Source organism: Salvelinus alpinus, chromosome 2 (assembly GCF_045679555.1).
Source record: "Salvelinus alpinus chromosome 2, SLU_Salpinus.1, whole genome shotgun sequence".
Classification (NCBI taxonomy): Eukaryota; Metazoa; Chordata; class Actinopteri; order Salmoniformes; family Salmonidae; genus Salvelinus; species Salvelinus alpinus.
In genome coordinates this window covers 37,229,927-37,244,164 of record NC_092087.1, presented here as the reverse complement: position 1 = coordinate 37,244,164, position 14,238 = coordinate 37,229,927, and the positions used below count along the sequence as shown (strand labels likewise).

The 14,238-nt window shown below is 43.3% G+C and overlaps 1 protein-coding gene across 3 annotated transcripts in view; it reads left to right on the top strand.

Moving 5' to 3' along the window:
• Positions 1-14,238, top strand: part of LOC139542728 (sodium-coupled neutral amino acid transporter 3-like) — a 63,316-nt gene that overhangs the window by 29,235 nt on the left and 19,843 nt on the right. For all 3 annotated transcript variants that reach the window (XM_071348514.1, XM_071348532.1, XM_071348523.1), the window contains 3 exons: positions 7,165-7,238; positions 7,523-7,615; positions 11,010-11,091. In XM_071348514.1, coding sequence (XP_071204615.1) covers positions 7,165-7,238; positions 7,523-7,615; positions 11,010-11,091 — 249 coding nt within the window. The remainder of the gene's footprint in view (positions 1-7,164; positions 7,239-7,522; positions 7,616-11,009; positions 11,092-14,238) is intronic.

Genomic DNA, 14,238 nt, shown 5'->3' with positions numbered 1-14,238 from the left:
ACCCATCTATTTCCTGTGTTTGAGGGGTGCAAAATCCACTTGTCACTTAAATATGTCTGGCTGGATTGATTTAATTTTACTCCCGTGACTCTTTCATACTTTTACTTGAGCCTGTTGTTTTTTCCCGTTAATGTTATGACCACGTAAATGTTTGTGATGACCTTTCAAACACACCCCGGTAATCGCTGAAATGTGCTCAATGAGAAACAAATATACAGAATTGTGAATGACAAGCCACCCAAGTCATAGGCTGTTCACTCTGCTACCGCACGGCAAGTGGTACCGATGCACGAAGTCTGGAACCAACGGAACCCTGAACAGCTTCTAACCTTAGTTAAATAGTTACAGTGCATTCAGAAAGTATTCACACCCCCTTGACATTTTCCAGATTTTGTATTGTTACAGGCTAAATTTAAAATTGATAAAGAACATTTTTGGTCACAGGCCTACACATAATACCCCGTAATGTCAGAGTGGAATTATGTTTTTCAATATTTTTACAAATTAATAAAAAATGAAAAGCTGAAATGTCTTTAGTCAGTAAGTATTCAACCCCTTTTTTTTTTACAGCAAGCTTAAATAAGTTCAGGAGTAAAAATGTGCTTAACAAGTCACATAATAAGTTGCATGGACTCACTCTGTGTGCAATAATAATGTTTAACATCATTTTTTAATGACTACCTCATCTCTGTACCGCACACATACAATTATCTGTAAGGTCCCTCAGTATAGCAGTGGTGTCACGTTTCTGACCTTATTTCCTTTATTTTCCTTTGTTTTGTCTTTAGTTAGTATGGTCAGGGCGTGAGTTGGGGTGGGCAGTCTATGTTCTGTGTTTCTATGTTTAGGTTTGTCATTTGGCCTGATATGGTTCTCAATCAGAGGCAGATGTTTTCCATTGTCTCTGATTGGGAACCATATTTAGGTAGCCTGTTTTCACTGTTGGTTTGTGGGTGTTTGTTTCTTGTGTTTGTGCCACACGGGACTGTTTTCGGTTAGATTCTCTTTGTTATTTTGTATTGTGTCATGTTCAGTTTATTATATTAAAACATGGACACTTACCACGCTGCGTCTTGGTCCGATCCCTGCTACACCTCCTCTGAAGAGGAGGAAATCTGCCGTTACAGAAACACCCACCAACCAAGGACCAAGCAGCGTGGTAAAGGACAGCAGCAGCAGCGGCAAAAGACACAGGATTCATGGACTTGGGAGGAGATTCTGGACGGCAAAGGACCCTGGACTCAGCCAGGGGAATATCGCCGTCCCAATTTCTTTGGGGGGGGGGGGTAACACGGGGAGTGTGGCGAAGGCAGGTAGGAGACCTGAGCCAACTCCTCGTGCTTACCGTGGAGAGAGAAGGCGTCGTGCTTCCAGCTCCTCGTGTCGGCCGGGCTAGAGTGGGCATCGAGCCAGGTGCCATGAAGCCGGCTCAACGCATCTGGTCTCCAGTGCGTCTCCTCGGGCCGGTGTACATGGCACCAGCCCTACGCATGGTGTCCCCGGTTCGCCAGCACAGCCCAGTGCGGGCTATTCCACCTCGCCGCACTGGCCTGGCTACGGGGAGCATTCAGCCAGGTAGGGTTGGGCAGGCTCGGTGCTCAAGAGCTCCAGTACGCCTTCACGGTCCAGTCTATCCGGTACCACCAGTGCCAGACGAAGCGGAGGAAATCTGCCGTTACAAGTGGATTTCAAACACAGATTCAACCACAAAGACCAAGGAGATTGTCCTATGCCTCGCAAAGAAGGACTGTTGGTAGATGGGTAAATAATGTAAAAGCAGACATGGAATATCCCTTTGAGCATGGTGAAGTTATTAAATATTATTTGGATGGTGTATCAAAACACCCAGTCACTACAAATGTACATGCGTCCTTCCTAACTCAGTTGCCGGAGAGGAAGGAACCCACCAAGGGATATCACCATGAGGCCAATGGTGACTTTAAAACAGATACAGAGTTTAATGGCTGTGATAGGAGAAAACTGAGGATGGATCAACAACATTGTAGTTACTCCGCAATACTAACCTAATTGACAGAGTGAAAAGAAGGAAGCATGTACAGAATCAAAATATTCCAAAACATGCATCCTGTTTGCAACAAGGCACGAAAGTAATACTGCAAAAAACGTGGCAAAGCAATTAACTTGATGTCCTGAATACAAAGATGTTATGTTTGGGGCAAATCCAATACAACACATTACTGAGTACCACTCTCCATATTTTCAAGCATAGCTGCATCATGTTATGGTTATGCTTGTAATCATCAAACTGGGGAGTTTTTCAGAATAACAAAGAAACATAATTGTTTTATTTTATTTAACCTTTATTTAAATAGGCAAGTATTTACAATGACAGCCTACCAAAAGGCAAAAGGCCTCCTGCAGGTACGAGGGCTGGGATAAAAAAAAAAATATATATATATAGGACAAAACACACATCACAACAAGAGAGACACCACAACACTACATAAAGAGAGACCTATGACAACAACATAGCATGGTAGCAACACAACATGGCAGCAGCACAACATGGTAGCAGCACAAAACATGGTACAAACATTATTGGGCACAGACAAGAGCACAAAAGGCAAGAAGGTAGAGACAACAATACATCATGCGAAGCAGCCATAACTGTCAGTAATAGTGTCCATGATTGGGTCTTTAAATGAAGAGATGGAGATAATACAGTCCAGTTTGACTGTTTTTAGCAGTGTTGTATGTGGAGGATGAGGGCTGCAGTAGGTATCTCAGATAGGAGGGAGTGAGGCCTAAGAGGGTTTTATAAATAAGTATCAACCAGTGGGTCTTGCGACAGGTATAAAGAGATGACCAGTTTACAGAGGAGTATAGAGTGCAGTGATGTGTCCTATAAGGAGCATTGGTGGCAAATCTGATGACCGAATGGTAAGGAACATCTAGCAGCTCGTGAGCACGCTTACCAGCCGATCTATAAATTACGTCTCTGTAGTCTAGCATGGCTAGGATGTTCATCTGAATCAGGGTTAATTTGGCAGCTGGGGTAAAAGAGGAGCAATTACGATAGAGGAAACCAAGTCTAGATTGAACCTTAGCATGCAGCTTTGATATGTGCTGAGAGAAGGACTGTGTACCATCTAGCCATACTCCCAGGTACTTGAATGAGTTTACTACCTCAAGCTCTAAACCCTCAGAGGTAGTAATCACACCGGTGGGGAGCGGTGCGTTCTTCTTACCAAACCACATGACCTTTGTTTTGGAGGTGTTCAGAACAAGGTTAAGGGCAGACAAAGCTTGTTGGACACTAAGAAGGCTTTGTTGGAGAGTGTTTAACACAAAATCCGGGGAGGGGCTAGCTTAGTATAAGACTGTATCATCTGCATATAAATGAATGAGAGAGCTTCTTACTGCTTGAGCTATGTTGTTGATGTAAGTTGAGAAGAGCGTGGGGCCTAGGATTGAGCCTTGGGGTACTCCCTTGGTGACAGGCAGTGGCTGAGACAGCAGATGGAGCTAAACACAGGCAAAATCCTGGTGGAAAACCTGGTTCAGTCTGCTTTCCACTCGACATTAACCTAAAACACAAGTCCAAATCTACACTGGAGTTGCTTACCAAGAAAACAGTGAATGTTCCTAAGTGGCCGAGTTACAGTTTTGACGTAAATCTGCTTGAAAATCTATGGCAAGACTTGAAAGGTTGTCTAGCAATGATCAACATTTGGCAGAGCTTGAAGAATTTTGAAAAAAATAATAATGGGCAAAATGTTGCAAGCAAATGTTGCAAGCTCTTAGAGACTTACTCAGAAAGACTCACAGCTGTAATCGCTGCCAAAGGTGATTCCAGCATGTATTGATTGACTCAGGGGGTTGAATACTTATCGAATCAAGATATATTAGTGTTTTCTTTTTTTTTCTTCTTTTTTTTACTAATGTTAGAATTTTTCTTTCACTTTGACATTACAGAGTATTTTATGTAGATCGTTGACAAAACATGACATTAAAATCCATTTTAATCCCACTTTGTAACACAACAAATTGTGGAAAATGTCAAGGGGTGTAAATACTTTCTGAAAGCACAGAAACCCAATAGCTACCCAGACTATCTGCACTGACCCTTTTTGCACTAACTTTCTTGACTCATCACATATGTTGCAGCTACTGTTTATCTATCCTGTTGCCTAGTCCCTTTATTCCTAGTTATATGTACATGTCTACCTCACGTTATCATTACTCATTGTGTATTTATTATTAACTGTATTATTATGTGATATTACTTTTCTCTTATTTCTCTATTTTCTTTCTACATTGTTGGGAAGGGCCCATAAGTAAGCTTTTCACTGTTAGTCTACACCTGTTCTTTACGTGACAAATAACATTTGATTTGATACATTGGCTTTCTGTTGAATCTATAAGAACGCTAAAGCTTCATCAGGGATTTAACGCACCGTCTTGACACTTACATCACAATAAAGAGAAGAAAGACAACTTCATTTTGATGTGTGTTCATTTTCTGTGGAATTTAAAAAAGTAATAATTTAATACAGTTTACAAATTAGATGCGCTGAAATGAAAGCCAGTTTCAAAAATCTACACTCAGATTATAGTGATAGTATGTCCGATCTCGCAAACACTGTAACGTATGTATAGATAGGTGTAGTCTAGAGCCAAGCATGTACATTTTTTATCTACGGGTATCCTGCTATTGACACACTTGTTGAATTATACAAGAGACTGTGAAAACAACAGTAATGCATTAGGTATTCTATACAACGCAGGTGAGTGCAGGTAGAGCAAGTGTTTGGTGGTTGCAGCCCTGTTCTTCTCATTTATGTTCATTTATTCATATATGCAAATACAACGTGTGTATTTATGCAAATTAGGCACCTATTTTAAAAAAGACCAATTTTTCTCCCCAATTTTGTGATATCCAATTTGTAGTTACGGTATTGTCCCATCGCTGCAACTCCCGTACGGACTCGGGAGAGGCGAAGGTCGAGAGCCATGCGTCCTCCAAAACACGACCCTGCCAAGCCGCACTGCTTCTTGACACACTGCTCGCTTAACCCGGAAGTCAGTGTGCATACACCTGGCACGCCACAAGGAGTCGCCGGCCAAACCCTCCCCTAACCAGGATGATGCTGGGCCAATTGTGTGCCGCCTCATGTGTCTCCTGGTCGCAATGCAGACTGGGATCAAACCCGGGTCTGTAGGGACGCCTCAATCACTGCGATGGAGTGCCTTAGACCGCTGCGCCACTCGGGAGGCCCTATACTTTTCTTTATTTTAACACAAAGTATAAAAAAAAAATATTACATTAATTATTATATATTTTTTAACCTTTTAACAATTTCGATGACCTTTGCTAATTAAACCTTAAACTAGCATGGTGAGCCTGAGACAGTAGTGTTTTTATACTCTTTGAACGTTACTAATGTTTTCTTGTGTTTTTTTAATGGAAAGTTTTCATAAATAAAACCATGAAGAAACTTGCAGAAAACATTATGCTGAAGTACTGAAATTCCTGCAGCACAACATTGTTTCTTAATGTCCTCTGAACGTTCTGAGAACATGACTTTAAATAGAATCATGAGGAAACCTGTAGGAAATGTTACGCTGATGCATTGAAATTCCCACAGAAGTACGTTGTTTCTTAACATTCTGTGAACAATTTGAGAACATTACTTTAAATAGAACCATGAAGAAACCTGTAGGAAACGTGATGCTGAAGTATTGAAATTCCCACCGGAGAACTATTTTGTCAAGTTCCTTAAATGTGCTGAGAATGTTCCAAAGCCAAGCAACTATCCCACACCATTCCCAGAATGTTGTGGGAAGGTTGCATGCAAAATAACCATAGGACAACCACGCTCTCACCAAGCTCTAAGAAACATATGGTTCTCAGAACATTACGTGCTAGCTGAGTATGCATTAACTGAATGTTTTACAGTGAGGACAGGGGTGAGCTTAGGACACATAGCAGTAGTACCTCATCATGAGAGCTATACCATTAATAAGGTGGCATTGCAGAGCTACCTCGCCACCCACAGTCAGACACATCACATGCCAGAGCTATACTACGACTTGCATTGGAGCTTTCTGGACCCGTAGTAGTGGTCTAACATTTCAGATCATAGTTGGAACACACAGACGTCTCAGCCGAGCGCTGGCATGGGCTCTGGCACTGGCCCTTCCAGGAATGCAGTGGGGGAGAGTTGAGTTGAGCTGAGCTGAACAGCACACAGAGCATCTGTCTGTCTGTCTGTCTACCTAACTGTCTATCTGCCTGCCTGCCTGTCTGTCACACTGTTCCCACCAATGCACCGGCTGACTTCTCCTCCACCACAAATCAGCCTGTACTGCATTCTTACACCACGCCGCCCCAGACACAGAACCATGTGAAACAGAGTTGATGTCGAGGTGAAAGACGTGCTTGGCCACTCCGAAGCAAGCTCAGCTCCAGTTGCCAAGAGTAACAATTCGAGAGAAATTCGATAGAGAGGAAACAACTTGGAGTAGGAGGGGAGGAGGAGATGCTCTGGGAAGTGAACAGAAAGATCAGGTTTCTGTGTTCCGTCCGTCCAGATTGGTCTGTTTGACCAGATGTTGGCCGCTGGGGGCTGGAGCAGTATTTTGGGAGATCTTGGAACATAGAATCTTGTACTTTTTGTTAACTCTGCGGTTTCTCCTCAGCTCGCCAATGTCAGCATTATCTTGTAAATATTTTCCCCTTTAAATAGCGCCCTTAATGTCCTTGTGGTTATTTCTAGTGGTGGGGGAATGGGGGAGATATTTGTAGATAGTGCTTTGTTAGGCTGAAGCTCTGTATGAGGCTAACCCTGGGTGAACCTGAGTCAGTCGGTTGCTTATTATGAATGCCCTCCATAACCCAAGATCCCATAACCCAACACCCAGCTGTACATCCAGCTGAATCAATGGTTTACATGGAGGAATGTCATCTATAGAGCCATGGATTAGACAGCTGTTACTGTCATACTGCACCAGAACGTACTGCAGGCTGGTCATCAAGTTCAATACGGATGAGGATGATGATGATGAAGATAAAGATAATGATGGTGATGATGATTATTATGACAAGGATGGCGTTGATGATGAAGATGGTGATTATTATGACAATGATGGAGTTGATGATGAAGATGGTGATGATGATGCTCTCTCCTCTCTCCTCTGCAGGGTGCTCCTGACGGTAGTGGCTGTCCTCTCATCTTACTCCATCCACTTGCTACTCAAGTCCTCTGGCATTGTGGGTATGTAATCTTCAGACCATGAGCAAAACCTTATTAGAGACCATACAGACTATACAGTCAACCCCTACAGGCCATGTCGGGAAGACTAATGTCATGATAACCTCCCACAGCCTTACAGGTTGCCTCTTCTCTTTAGCATGTTTTTAATTACACTAATCACTCTGAATTCACAGCCCCCTCCCGAGTGCCCTACATTCTACTATGCTTTAATAGCATGGCTTTTCTCCATGCTCTATGCGGCAGTACAGTACTCTATGTTAATGTGCTTGGTGACTGTGACTCAGGTATCCGGGCGTATGAGCAGCTGGGCCAAAGGGCGTTTGGAACGCCAGGCAAGATGGCCGCCGGCATCGCCATCACACTGCAAAACATCGGAGGTAAGGGCTCACACACACACACACACACACACACACATACATACAGTTGAAGTTGGAAGTTTACATACACCTTAGCCAAATACATTGAAACTCAGTTTTTCACAATTCCTGACATTTAATCTGAGTAACATTTCCCTGTCTTAGGTCAGTTAGGATCACCACTTTATTTTAAGAATGTGAAATGTCAGAATAATAGTAGAGAGAATGATTCATTTCAACATTTATTTATTTCATCACATTCCCAGTGGGTCAGAAGTTTACATAACTTTACAATAAGTTGGGTGAATATTGGCCCATTCCTCCTGACAGAGCTGGTGGAACTGAGTCAGGTTTGTAGGCCTCCTTGCTCGCACATGCTTTTTCAGTTCTGCCCACAAATTTTCTATGGGATTGAGGTCAGGGCTTTGTGATGGCCACTCCAATACCTTGACTTTGTTGTCCTTAAGCCATTTTGCCACAACTTTGGAAGTATGCTTGGGGTCATTGTCCATTTGGAAGACCCATTTGCGACCAAGCTTTAACTTCCTGACTGCCGTCTTGAGATGTTGCTTATATCCACATAATTTTCCATCCTCATGATGCCATCTATTTTGTGGAGTGCACCAGTCACTCCTGCAGCAAAGCACCCCCACAACATGATGCTGCCACCCCGTGCTTCATGGTTGGGATGATGTTCTTCGGCTTGCAAGCCTCCCCCTTTTTCCTGCAAACATAACGATGGTCATTATGGCCAAACAGTTCTATTTTTGTTTCATCAGACCAGAGGATATTTCTCCAAAAAGTACGATCTTTGTCCCCTTGTGCAGTTGCAAACCGTAGTCTGGCTTTTTATGCTGGTTTTGGAGCAGTGGCTTCTTCCTTGCTGAGCGGCCTTTCAGGTTATGTCGATATAAGACACGTTTTACTGTGGATATAGATACTTTTGTACCTGTTTCCTCCAGTATCTTCACAAGGTCCTTTGCTGTTGTTCTGGGATTGATTTGCACTTTTCGCACCAAAGTGCATTCATCTCTAGGAGACAGAACACGTCTCCTTCCTGAGCGGTATGACGGCTGCGTGGTCCCATGGTGTTTATACTTGCGTACTATTGTTTGTACAGATGAATGTGGTACCTTCAGGTGTTTGGAAATTGCTCCCAAGTATGAAACAGACTTCTGGAGGTCTACAATTTCTTTTCTGAGTTCTTAGCTGATTTCTTTTGATTTTCCCATGATGTCAAGCAAAGAAGCACTGAGTTTGAAGGTAGGCCTTGAAATACATCCACAGGTACACTATCAATTGACTCAAATGATGTCAATTAGCCTATCAGCAGGTTCTAAAGCCATGACATCGTTTTCTGGAATTTTCCAAGCTGTTTAAAGGCACAGTCAACTTAGTGTATGTAAACTTCTGACCCACTGGAATTGTGATACAGTGAATTTTAAGTGAAATAATCTGTCTGTAAAGAATTGTTGGAAAAATTACTTGTATCATGCACAAAGTAGATGTCCTAACCGACTTGCCAGAACTAGTTTGTTAACAAGAAATGTGTGGAGTGGTTGAAAAACGAGTTTTAATGACTCCAACCTAAGTGTATGTAAACTTCTGGAATCAACTGTACATACACACACACACACACACACACACACACACACACACACACACACACACACACACACACACACACACACACACACACACACACACACACACACACACACACACACACACACACACACACACACACACACACACACACACACACACACACACAGCTAGCATAGCACATGCACAGAAACACGTCATCGGGTCTAATGGTCGTGTCGCTCCGAACTGCGCATGTGCATGCCGTCAAATTAAAACGTGTCAGTTTGTCACTTTCATCCAGGTTTTGCCTTTGCAATTAGAGAAAATAACAAGATGAATTTTTCACTTCTCTCATTGATTTGTCAAACCCCAAACCCCGGTCTGGTCTGTCAAGTCTTCTTCGCGACGCGTTCCCGGAAGTATTGCGATGTTGCGCCTTTGGGTTTGAAAACTGTGATATGTCTTTGCCAATGGATACCCTGAGAGCAGCCTGGCTCTATGGCCAATTAGCATTGCTCCTCTCTCTTCCTAGTGCCTACATACTTTATTTTTCTGTTTTCTCTCCCTGATGTGTATATGTGGAAGGTGAGGGGATTATGAGTCTGTATGAGAGGATGCAGGCAAGACCAGGCACACAGCAAATTGGCCACTGTTGCCTAGCCTTGATTTTTCAGTATTTCTAGTGTTGATTAACTCTCTAAGAGTGAAATTAACACTCAGTGGTGTAAAAGAACCCCAGTGTTGGTGTTCATAACCAGTGTAAGTTTTACTCTGTGGAAAGTAAAACATTCCCATCATATTATTTCCCAGCATTTATTTTACTAGGCAAGTCAGTTAAGAACAAATTCTTATTTTCAATGACGGCCTAGGAACAGTGGGTTAACTGCCTTGTTCAGGGGCAGAATGACAGATTTTGTACCTTGTCAGCTCGGGGATTTGATCTTGCAACCTTTCGTTTACTAGTCCAACTCTCTAACCACTAGGCTACGCTTTCACCTGCTAGATTTGTTAAATATTATTTTTAATATCTGCTTTTTTCATGTACATTGATTGATTACGTACATTTTTCTTAACTAATCCATTCAGATAGTCAGATGTATTGCTCCCGTTACTGAAATGGTTGTTCCAGTTTAAATGGTTTAGGTAGTCTCCTTTATCAATGCTCCTAACCCTGACAATCATTGTGAATGCAGGTTGCGGGTGAATAAAATGTTCATCTTTTGGATGTCCTTACTGTGGTTGGATTCCAATAGGAATTCCACATCATTTTGCCATCCAGCATAATGTGACTTGCAGGCCTGATGTGGCCTGTAAACCAGGAGGTTCCTAACACCACTGTGTTAGGGTAAAACTTGGCTGTCAAAGTAAGGCCTTATGATATACTGTATGTAATGTATTGTCATAAACAGTTGAATTTTAATAATAACATTTACCTACAGTAAGAACTCACTTGGTGAAGTCCACAGGACTGAAAATGAATGAATTCAACAACCATGTCTCTGTCACTAACAAATGCAGTCATGCGTGGTAACTACAAGGCACACTGAGGGAAGACAAGTCATAAAGAGGACACGGCCAGCCAGCCTATAACATAAACTCCAACAGTAATATCTTCAAATGTATAAATTCTAATTTAACCAAATTGTGTGCACTCATGACTACAGGTTTCAATTACATTTCCAGCCAACTTATAAGCAAATACTTTTACTGTTACAAACCAGCCTGCTATTAGCACTGCATTAGTCAGCTAGTGGCTATCAACACTGTATACAGTGTATGTGTGTGATCCTATTACTAAAAGCTGTGTCTTTGTGTGTCCCTCCCACAGCCATGTCCAGTTACCTGTACATCGTGAAGTATGAGTTCCCTCTGGTCATCCAGGCCTTCCTGGGGGTTGACAATCCATCAGGGTGAGTAACATACTGCATGTTCTTTACTTATAACACATATTTCAAAAGTAACATACACTACATGACCGAGGGTTTTCCACTAGATGTTGGAACATTGCTGCGGGGACTTGCTTCCATTCAGCCACAAGAGCATTAGTGAGGTCAGGCACCGATGTTGGGCGATTAGGCCTGGCGCGCAGTCGGTGATCCAATTCATCCTGAAAGTCTTCGATGAGGTTGAGGTCAGGGCTCTGTGCAGGCCAGTCAAGTTCTTCCACACCGATTTTGACAAACCATTTCTGTATGGACCTTGTTTTGTGCAAAGGGGTATTGTCATGCTGAAACAGGAAAGGACCTTCCCCAAACTGTTGCCACAAAGTTGGAAGCACAGAATCGTCGAGAATGTCATTGTATGCTGTAGCGTTAAGATTTCCCTTCACTGGAACTAAGGGGCCTAGCCCGAACCCGAACCATGAAAACAGCCCCAAACCATTATTCCTCCTCCACCAAACGTTACAGTTGGCACTATGTATTCGGACAGATAAAGTTTTCCTGGCATCCGCCAAACCCAGATTCGTCCGTCAGACTGACAGATGGTGAATCATGATTCATCACTTCAGAGAACGCATTTCCATTGCTCCTGAGTTCAATAGCAGCGAGCTTTACACCACTCCAGCCGATGCTTGGTGATCTTAGGCTTGTGTGCGGCTGCTCGGCCATGGAAATGTAGGGGGTGCGTACAGGCGGCAGAGAAGTCAGGCGCAGGAGAGCAAAAACTGATTTACAACGGCGCAGTTTAATAAACAAAACCACCTTAACAGAACAAATAAATCAATGGGTAAACAAAAACCCGTTACATAACGTGCACAAGCACTACAATAAACAATTCCGGACAAGGACATGGGGGGAACAGAGGGTTAAATACACAACATGTAATGATGGAATTGAAACCAGGTGTGTGGGAAGACAAAAGAAATGGAAAAGGAAAGGTGGATCGGCGATGGCTAGAAGACCGGTGACGTCGACCGCCGAACGCCGCCCGAACAAGGAGAGGGACCGACTTCGGCAGAAGTCGTGACAGGAAACCCATTTCATGAAGCTCCTGACGAACAATTATTGTGCTGACGTTGCTTCCAGAGACCGTTTGGAACTTGATAGCGAGTGGACTGAACAGACGATTTTTACGCGCTACGCGCTTCAGCACTCGGGATCCTTTTCTGTTAGCTTGTGTGGTATACCACCGCTGAGCCGTTGTTGTTCCTAGGCGTTTCCACTTCACAGTGACAGCACTTCAAGTTGACCAGGGCAGCTCTAGCAGGGCAGAAATTTGACGAACTAACTTGTTGGAAAGGTGGCATACAATCAACGGTGCCAGGTTGAAAGTCACTGAGCTCTTCAGTAAGGCCATTCTACTGCCAATTTTTGTCTATGGAGATTGCATGGCTGTGTGCTAAATTTTATACACCTGTCAGCAATGGGTGTGGCTGAAATAGCCAAATCCGCTAATTTGAAGGGGTGTCCACATACTTTTGTATATATAGTGTAGATTTGAAGGCCACTGTTCTGAAACAGTTCTGAATGTATTCTGCAGGCAGGGAGAGGTGACTAGCTGTGTTTTCATCCAATTGGATGGAAGGACATTAAAGTTCAGCAGAAGGAGATATGAACCAACAGCATGTGAATTCTTCCAGTGATCCTGAGTCAGTGTTAAACCACCAAAGAAGAAGAAACCTCCTCTCAGGTTGAGCCAATCTAATTATGTGGTGCCAACTGGCACTGGGAGGCCTGCAGCCATTCGTGTCACCATGCCAAGCAGCTGGCCTGAGAACAGCTGTTTGTGAGAATGACCCTGGGAGAAGAGGGCAGCGCGGCCACGCTGATACAGACACACATCATTACACAGCCGTGCGCCACGGATGAAATGTAAACCAGAGGATAACACTATGTAGACTAGAGCAGGTGGCCTGATAGTACAGAGACAGTGGCTATTGCTCTGGAAGAGGCTGAGGAGCATGTTGCTGTTTGGTTTTTGATGCCTGCCTGGCTTGTTATGGCCAGCTGTCAGTGTTTTTATGATGCCGACTGAACTGAATGATGTCCAGGAGGTGTTTAAAAGCTACACAGAACGTCTTATCTTCTATGTCTGAACGACATAGTGTGAGTTGTCCAGAGAACGCTCCATAGATCAATCACCACCCAAGGGGTGGTTGTGTATGTGTGTGCGCGTGCATGTGTGTATGACCAGCCAGGCTATCAGATATCTGCTGTTTGCCTGGAGTGTTGATTTGTGGATTGAGGGTTTGTTTGTGTGAGTATGTTGTTGTTGATATTTGTGTCTGAATCTGCGTGGTGTGTTTGCGCATGCGCATGCGTGAGTGTGTGTTTGTGTCCTCTGTGGTTCGGAAGGTCAGTCCTCTCTGCCGCTCTCTATGATGATGTGTGACCGTGTCACCGGGCCAGATGGTTGGCTGGGGTGTAGGTGGGGCAGCTCTAGTGGGCACACTGAAGGAACAATAGAATACAGATGCTGTATTTCTTTGTCATAGAGAAAACATAAGTTTAACCTCCAAAAATCTCAATCCCAAAATAGATACTAAACCCATGTTCAGCGTGGGAGGAACATTTTGTGGATTTGGTTAGTCCAGTGCATGCGGAAAGTACTCAGACCCCTTGACTTTTTCCACATTTTGTTACGTTACAGCCTTATTCTAAAATGGATTCAAATGTTTTTTTCCTCATCAATCTACACACAATACCCAATTATGACAATAACAGGTTTTTAGAGATTTTTGCAAATTTATTTTAAAAACAAAACTAAAATATCACATTTACATAACTATTCAGACCCTTCACTCAGTACTTTGTTGAAGCATCTTTGGCAGCGATTACAGCCTTGAGTCTGATGCGACAAGCTTGATACACCTGTATTTGGGGAGTTTCTCCCATTCTTCTCTGCAGCTTCTCTCAAGCTCTGTCAGTTTGGATGGGGTGCGTTGCTGCACAGGTATTTTCAGGTCTCTCCAGAGATGTTCGATCGGGTTCAAGCCTGGACTCGAGTGCTCTGGAGCAGGTTTTCATCAAGGATCTCTCTGTACTTTTCTCTGTTCATCTTTCCCTCGATCCTGACTAGTCTTCCAGTCCCTGCCGCTGGAAAACATCCCCACAGCA